Consider the following 9,045-nt stretch of genomic DNA (forward strand, 5'->3'; position numbering starts at 1 on the left):
ATTCGCAATTCAAGTTAAAGTGGAAATTTCAGAATTTTCAAGAATTTGAAAAACAACATAAACATGTTTTTACTTCTTTTTTTCCCACTCCTAATTACCCTAAAAAAGTCAGAAAAACAACTCCAATTTCCACTTTGAAAACAAAAATTACTTTTATCAAATTTCACAATGAAACATGAGCAACCATCCATTTAATTCAAAACCACACCTATATATAGAGTGAAATCCCATAAACAAGGTCTAGGGAAGGTAAAACATAGCAGATCTAATCATTATCTCGTGAAAGTAGAAAAACTATTTTCAAAAAACACTCGACTCAAGTGCAACAAAATCATATACAAAGAATAAGAAGACAATAAAAATTTAATTCAATACAATTTACTTTCTCAAACACCGTATCAAATTAAAATCAGACAAAAAAAATTAAAACAGAACCAGAGTATTAAGAAAAAATGAAATAGATATGATAGTACAATGTATTGTAGGCCTTTGGTTTAACCAAAAGGTAGTAGTGGTCGTGTACCATGTTGTGCACTCCAAATATTCTTGTATATAATAATTTTTTCTAACCCAAATTATTTGTTCGACATTGTCATTTCCATTTCCATATTATAAAAACTATATAGTAAAAAAACAGAAAAAAAAAGGCTTTGGAATAACCAAAGATCAATGAAAAGAAATGAGGATGATAACCACATCCTCTGTTTTCATTTTCTTATAGATCTCTGGTTTGTACCAATTTCCCTTTAATCTTTTTCATTATTCGCAAATGTTGCATTTTCATTTGATCTTTATATGCTTCATTCATACGCTTTTTTTTTATTTTTTTTTTTAGTTTTTATGAGTTTCTGATCTGAATTGTGGATTTTCAGAGATTGTGGATTGAGTTTTGATTGATGGTATAAAGATCTGATGTTGTTAGATTGAATCCAAAACTTTCATTTTGCTGTTTAATCAGTATTTTGAACACTGGGGTCTGCCTGATTTTCTTCATAAAAAGGTTTGTTGATTAGTTTTTTATTATCCAAATCTGGATCTATATGATTAGTATTGATGATGGGTTTTTGCTATTTATAGTGATTTTTGTATTTGTTGTGATCTGGATTGCAGAAATGATGGAGACAGATCTCGGTAAGCTATTTATAGGTGGGATATCTTGGGACACAGATGAAGAACGTCTTAAAGAATATTTCACTTCGTATGGAGAAGTGGTTGAAGCTGTGATCATGAGAGATCGCAATACTGGTCGTGCTCGTGGTTTTGGTTTTGTTGTCTTTGCTAATCCCGCTGTTGCTGAAAGAGTTGTTAATGAGAAGCACATCATCGATGGGAGGACGGTCAGTTATTATTATTTTTTTTTTTCAGTATTTCGTGTTTGATTAGAATACAGCAGCAACAATTACGTGTTTAGTTTGGTTGGTTATATGAATTCTCACTATCGATTTCACTAATATTCAATAATTCGGAGTTCTCTAATGCTAGACGTTTATAATGTATCATCATGAAACTCAACTAGTTGGTATATTGCCTATGTGAATCTTTTGCTTCAATTCAGCAAGTTTTCTGTTCATAATTTACTACACATAACTGATGGGAAAATGACGGAAATGTTTTTGAAAAGTTTCCGTTGAAGATTAATCCGTGCTGGATTGTGCTGATTAGGATAGATGAATAATCATTTTTGTATGTCCAAGTTCTTCATTGGCATCCAATTTTCAGGTTGAGGCAAAGAAGGCGGTTCCGAGGGATGACCAACAAATAATAAATAGAAACAATAGCAGCATTCAAGGATCTCCAGGTCCTGGACGCACAAAAAAGATATTTGTAGGAGGTTTAGCATCTACTGTTACTGAGAGTGACTTCAAGACATACTTTGATCAGTTTGGTACAATTACAGATGTTGTAGTGATGTATGACCACAACACTCAGAGGCCAAGAGGCTTTGGATTTATAACTTATGATTCAGAGGATGCAGTGGATAGGGCATTGTATAAGACGTTTCATGATCTAAATGGTAAAATGATTGAGGTGAAGTGCGCTGTTCCTAAAGAGCTGTCTCCGGGGCCCAACAGGAGCCCTTTCACTGGATTCAACTATGGACTTGGTAGAGTAAATAACTTTCTCAACAACTATGCTCAAGGGTATAGTTTAGGTTCGGTTGGAGGATATGGGGTCAGGATGGATGGTAGATTTAGTCCAGTTTCCAGCGGACGTACAAGTTTCTCTCAGTTTTCTTCTCCTGCTTATGGAATGGGTGTCAATTTGGACCCAGCTTTGAGCCCCACCTTTGCAGGAGCTTCCAATTTTAGCAACAATCTTGGTTATGGGCGGGTTCTGAACCCATATTTCACTGGCAACTCAAGCAGATACACTACGCCCATTGGATATAACACAGGCAGCAATAGAGGTGATTCTTTGCTTAGCTCACCAACCAGGAATGTATGGGGAAATGGTGGTCTTAACAGTTCTCCAGGTCCTGGTAGCTCCGGTTCATTTTTGGGATCCGGAACTGGTGGTTATGGGGTCTTTGGGAATAATGGTGCCAATTGGGGCTCGTTGGCTATTTCTGCTCCAGTTGGTAGTGCTTCTGGATATGGTGGTCGGAATGTTGGGTTCAGGAGTGGGGGAAACGGTTATGGGCTGGGATCTGGAGGACTTGCAAGAAGCAATGCAGCAGGTGGTGTCCCAACTTCATTTGCTGCATCAGGTGGTGCTTATGAGGGGTCTTATGGAGATGTATATCGCAGTGGCTCCATGTATGGTGATTCAACATGGCAAGCTGTGTCTTCTGATATGGAGGGCTCTAATACATTTGGATATGGACTTGAAAATCCCGCAGATGATTCAGCTAAAGACTCTGAGAATTATATTGGAAATTATAGTATTGCAAATAGACAATCAAATAGAGGTATGAATACTCTTCCAATTGCATATGCTGTATAATTTGGATATTTTTCTTCTGTTACTTCAAAACTGGGCTTCATATTGTGCATTTCTTGGTATTCTACTTTTCCTTTTGATGAAGATTTCTTGATTCTTGACACATATCTGTCATATTACCAATATTGGTCAAGTAGATAATAACCGGCTTTTCCCCTTTTGGATTTAGAATGCTTCTTTTTATAGGAATTTGGTTTTTCATTTGCAAGAGGATACCTTACTTTTGTGATTAGTAGACTCTTAACTTGAAAGATCATTAAAAGATATTTGCAAAATGGCGCTTGAAGATTTGATCTCAATTTAGGTAGTATTTGCTCCAAGTTTAAATTTAAGTTGACATTCTATAAATTATTGTAACTTCTTTTTCCGAAATAACAGAAGTGGTTGAAACACCCTTATTATGCCTCATATGAAACTTGAAAACCTTATTAGAAAAAAACTTGAGGATACCTTTACTGGCCTTTTTCTCCTAGGCAAAATAGGACACACTGTTCAAGCAATTGTAGTTGAAATATTTGTAGAACTGTGGGCATGCAGCTTTTCCTAAAGTACTTGGGAAATCTTGCATTTGATTTTTCTTTTCCGAAGTCTGCAATATGTGCCTAAAAGTGAAACTTCCTTCTCTCTCTTAACAAAAGACAAAAACAAATAGGCTTTACCAGTTAAGTTATTGGAAAATGTTCTTAAATTTAAGATTGTAATGGTGAAGCTTGTAGCCATACCTTTTACTTAAAAAGTTTCTTTGAGTTACATAAGCATTAGTTAATCACTTCAGTAAACCAGATATGGTTTTTATGAGTTTTCATAAGATAGTAAAGCCTTGCTGTTACAGGAATGAGGATGAAGGAATTAGGGATTTGTGTACGGCCGCCCCTAATGGTGTGGGAGTAGGGGCTTTGAATGGGGTGAAATATTTTTCCTCCTGATAGTTAATGCATGAGCTAATCATGTACCTTATAAGGTTTGACAACTTCCAAAAGAGCTGTCCTATTGTTTTAATGTCATACAATGTTGGATGTTAAATTTTCAAATTAAGGTTCCTTGATTTAGCATGAGATACTACCGAGGGGAATAAGAATGGTGGTTTGATGGGAGATGAATTAGGCTCTTCCTCCCTTTGTCCATTCACTGCCATAGCTGCTTGAGCCGTACTATGGCCTTATGATTGTGACTTTTCTTAGCTAAATTTTGTGTCTTTTGTAATTGAAATCATTTCCATGCTAAAAAGTAAAGGGAAAATAAATATTAGTGGCTTCGATGAGCTAGAGTGCCTAAAGAGAGGCTGAATGTGTGGGACTTCTCCTCCCCGTCCCCTGCTTCCCCCGAAAAAATAGTTCAAAATTTTTATTCCTACATTCCCTAGGGTCCTGCAGATCTACAGGAGGTCAATATTCAGGGGCTGAAGGAGGATTATCGCTTGCTGAGCTCTGGTTTTTCGGCCTGATGAATGATGAATTTGTAGTGGACATATAAAAGGACCTTGGTATACCCCAATAGTTTCTAGTTCAATCTATCTGAAAATCTTTTGGACCATTACTTTGTGTTTGCTTTAAAAGAATAACAATCACACCTTTTGGACCCAGGAGAAAGAACTCTAATTATTTAAGTTGTAGGCTCCTGTAACAGTTTAATACCAAAGGATGCCCTTATTCAAATGTGTGGAGTAGAAAGACCTGGTTAATTAGATGCAGGTGTTCCTAGTATACGATGAGCTCCTTCACTAAAAAATTGTCATGTATAAATGATGTTATTTTACTTTCGTCAAACTTGCTATTGAGTAAATGCAGAATGTTGCCTTTTGTTTATTATCTTTCTCCGAGTTTTACCTGGTTTCTTGAATCAATGTTATATATTACTCTGTGGAAAGTTGTCCAGATACTGAGATTGCTCAATCTTCTGTTCATGAATTTTCCAGGAATCGCAGCATAGGAGATCTGAAGATTCTTCGAAGTGCCTTAAGAAAATTAAGTGGGCTGTGAATGTTAATCCATATTCCACTTAATATGCATTTCAGCTATAGCTGATCATATTGAGCTAACGAGGGGCCTGTCTGGAAAAAGTATACATATTGAGAAAGAGACAAAGCAGTTTTTAAAGGGGTTTTGTGTTATAAATTGAGGTTTCAATTTTTCGAATTTAGGCTGGTGTATCAGCATTTAATCAAGATGTATATCCGATTATACTTGACACCGTCCACTACAGTTGATGTGTGTTGTTCATCCTCAACAAAGCGGAGTATCAATTGGACTATGTCAAGAGGTAGAGTTTTTTTTGAACTTTTTTGTCCAGTTTAGTAACTGGCAAAGCTGCTGTTGTTTGTTCTTGTAGTTCTTTTATCAGGTATTTGTTTTTTTTCTGAGACTGTATTCGACATCTTTTTTATATACTAGTGTGTAACAACAGGGATACCAACCAAAAATAAGTACTGAATTTTCTGATTTATTCTCCTTGCAGATTTGTATAAGCTCTAAGTTTTAATCTTTATATTGTGTAAGCAACTATGTTGCAGTTGAAATAGATTTTTCATTTTCTATCTTTATTATCGTTTTATAGCTCATCCATTTTGCTTTAGCTTACTTTTAATTTTATAAATATAATATTTGAGAATTATATTAAAATTGTTTTAGATTGTTACAATAATTTAGATTTTATTGTTTGTAAAGAATAATAGTTCTCTAATTTATGAAGTTATGTCTTTTTTCTTCTTTGGTATGCATGAAGGTTAGGTTAGGTTAGTTTATTTTTCTTTCTTTATTGTTTTAGTCAATTGCTGGTTTGGTTTTTGGTCTTTCAAAATTAATATATTGTTTTGTTATTAACTAATTATAAGAGTAAACATAATAATTTGAAGTTTGATATTTAGAAAGTTAAATTTTGGTATATGTGTACTCCCTCCGTCTAACAATAGTTGTCCACTATATTATTTGGAATGTCCAACAATATTAGTTCATTTTATGAAATTAATGGATAATTTTACACTTAGTTCCTAATTTACTCTTATCATTAATTATAACTATTTTTCTATTACATTTTTCAAGACATTGTATTTATTATATTCGAATGGTGATACAGTAAAATTATCCTTCTGTTTATAGTTTCTTAAAAAATGTGCAAAGTCAATAGTGAACAAATATTATTGGACAAAGGGAGTACAAAATAATGTTTAATTTATCTAATTTACTATTAAAAAAACGTGATTTTTCAATGAATTCACCCATTGATATTTGGGACTTTCGATGAAAAGTTGGTTGAAAATGTATTTGACGGGCAAGTTTTTGATGAAATTCGTGATATATATGGAATTATATTTATTTTTAAAAATAATGACACCTCTAATACAACATTTTTCAGGGGTATTACGGGAAAAGTATAGTAATTTCTAGTTCTACCGTCAACTACTATTGTAAGGTTTAATATTTATTTGACCATACTCGAAGAAAATCCTATGTCCGTCACTAATTGCCATGAATGGTTTCAATATTCTTATTTGGTAGGATCATGAGTGTGATTTTTATTTCTTATATTCTAGTTAGATAATAACCTTTTCAATTCAAATATATGCATGTGAGTATTACTGAAAGACAAGGTTGAGTTAAATTCTAGGAATTGAACAATTGGAATAACTATAATGTGAAATCTCGAGCAACAATTATTGTGAAGAACAATAATAAGCATGAGAGACACCAGAGCTTCCACATTACCAGCAAGAATAGTGTCACAATATCCTCGGGCAGTGGCATAACTAAAAATTTCACGAAGAATGTCCAAGTGTTACACAAATAAACTTTATTTTGGACAAATGGGTGAACCATATTTTTTAAAAATTAAACAATATATTATTGTGATTGACTTTTCTAATAATTGGATTAATCAAAATTATAAAATCAAAATGCATAATATTTAGCTCTAATGAATTCATATCTAATTTAGTATGAAGTGAACAGATGGAATAAAAAAAGAAGAATGATAGCGAGAAGAGAGTTTAGCGTAGAAAGAAATCACTTTTAGGTTTTAACATTTCATCGACTCCTAGCAACAACAATGATAACAATGAGACATGAAGAAAGGAGAGCAACATCAGAAGATGATTTTTGCAAAACAATCCTTGTCAATATTTTTGCTTTTCATTTTAGGTATAAATTTTAAGTTTTATTTAAATATTTAATGTAATGTAAAGAAAATCCAAAAGATAAATCAAGTGAGAATTCAATTGGCTATTGATACTTTTATACCTTCTAGAGATTATTAAGAGAAATCAAATCTCTTTGCGGCTTTCTAATTGAATTAAAATAAAAGACATTTTAAAATAAAAAGCAGTTTAAAAGTAACAAAAACAAGTAAAATAGTTGTAGCGATCAAGAATTGATCTTGCGTACATGGACAACTTAACTCTAATTTTAGGCATTGGACCACTGAACTAAGTCACCAACTTATTTTTTAGAGTGTCCAAAATTATATTTATCCACATATTAAGTAGCATTTTACCTTATACACAATATAATTTTCATCGAAAGATGTCCAATTGGACACCCTCGACACACTGTAGCTCCACCCCTATCCTCGAAAATATGAACTATATATTTGACTTTGACAGGACGAAGAAGGAGATGCAGGAAGAAGAAAAGAGATTTTAAGGGTAGAAAGGCTTCAAAAACTAATTTTTTTTCAAGCTGGTGTTGTTTTATCATATTTTTAGTAACTAAAAACATCATTAACCAATATAATTATATGAAAGTTGTCACAATGCAAGTTGTTACGCAGCCCCACTTAAGTTGTCTTCAATTACCTCGCGACTTCACATGAATTTGTTAGGCTTACTTGTGACGAGTTACTATATATAATAAGTACTCCATCTATTTGATGAGTTACCTGTTTTGAATTTGCACAAAATTTTTAAAAAAATAGATTCTTGAATTTTGTAGTATAATATTAAAGATTTGCCAAATATACCAAAATGATTTTTAATCTTGTGGTTTTTTAGATTCTGTTTGACATTACTATTAAAAATTGCTTAATTCTAGAAGTGCTTTACAAAAAATAAAATTAAATTTGTGTTTGACATATTCATTTGAAAAGTGCTTTTGATAAGCAATTTGTGTTTGACTATCTTTTAAAAAAAAGTGTTTTTGAGAGTTCAATTACGAAAAAGGGCAAGTATCAATGTACTTTTAAGATTATTTTGTAGAGAGAATCTATTCTAAATATCTAATACATAACTTTAATTAAATTAAAACGTACATATTCATTAATCAATATTATACATAGATAAATAAATAAATAAAATATTAATATAATGTTAACTTGATGAGTTAAATATAATTAAAAATATCAAGTAAAATAAATTTAAATATTATTACCTATTTCTAATAATACGTAAAATAATATATAAACGTAAATAAAATAAAAAGTTTATCATATAAAAATAAAAAATAAAATTCTTGCATGAAACTTAACAAAACTTATGAAATATGTCAATTAATTAATCAGAGATATATTGGTAAAATGTAAATATGTAAGGGATATTTTAATCTTCAAAAAAGTAATTTCGCTTCTTTAAAAAAGCAATTTTTTTTAGTTTCTTCCCAATAGTAGAAAAACTTCTTCTGAAGCATCGTCTATGTATTTGAATATTTAATTTTCAAAAGCTTCCAAAACATCATCATAATTTTTGTATTTTCGATATAAACTTTTGTTAACTCGAATTATCAAATTTGCACATTCTTGCCAACTTAAATATAGACCTTATTTTTTATCCTTAAAAATAATATAGACGTACTTGTCCATGAAATGAAAATTATGAATGAAAATAGTGAAATTTTGAAGGGGTGGTTTGAGTTCTGCTGAAGGAGGAAAATGAATCTCAATTCTAAAATTCATCCACCACTCTTATTTTTTGACCTAATCAAAACTTAAGAGTAGTGCTAAATGGCAAGACACTTTTTTGGCATGAATTGGCAAGACACGGCGAAATGACCAAATAGCCTTTAGGTGACAAAACCACTTGTGGTTTTCTCTCCAAAATAGAAAACCACTCTTTGACTTTTTCTCTCTTATTTTCTCTCTCTCTTACCTTACTCATCTTTTTTTCTTTACTTCACTCATTAG

General features: G+C 32.1%; 1 protein-coding gene across 3 annotated transcripts; it reads left to right on the plus strand.

Moving 5' to 3' along the window:
• Positions 1 to 573: 573 nt before the first annotated feature.
• On the plus strand, positions 574 to 5,454 carry LOC125862544 (heterogeneous nuclear ribonucleoprotein 1-like). 3 transcript variants are annotated; one of them, XM_049542647.1, is made up of 5 exons: positions 574 to 728; positions 873 to 1,000; positions 1,111 to 1,337; positions 1,720 to 2,908; positions 4,856 to 5,454. In XM_049542647.1, exons 3-5 carry the CDS (start codon positions 1,113 to 1,115, stop codon positions 4,867 to 4,869), a joined length of 1,428 nt encoding a protein of 475 aa, XP_049398604.1. In that variant the 5' UTR covers positions 574 to 728; positions 873 to 1,000; positions 1,111 to 1,112; the 3' UTR covers positions 4,870 to 5,454. The 3 variants fall into 3 exon arrangements, with proteins under 3 accessions (XP_049398604.1, XP_049398606.1, XP_049398605.1); XM_049542649.1 differs by having other exon boundaries at positions 598 to 732; positions 888 to 997; positions 1,109 to 1,337; XM_049542648.1 differs by having other exon boundaries at positions 600 to 732; positions 888 to 1,000.
• The last annotated feature ends 3,591 nt before the right edge of the window (positions 5,455 to 9,045 follow it).

The sequence above is a fragment of the Solanum stenotomum genome, chromosome 4 (assembly GCF_019186545.1).
Source record: "Solanum stenotomum isolate F172 chromosome 4, ASM1918654v1, whole genome shotgun sequence".
Taxonomy (NCBI): domain Eukaryota; kingdom Viridiplantae; phylum Streptophyta; class Magnoliopsida; order Solanales; family Solanaceae; genus Solanum; species Solanum stenotomum.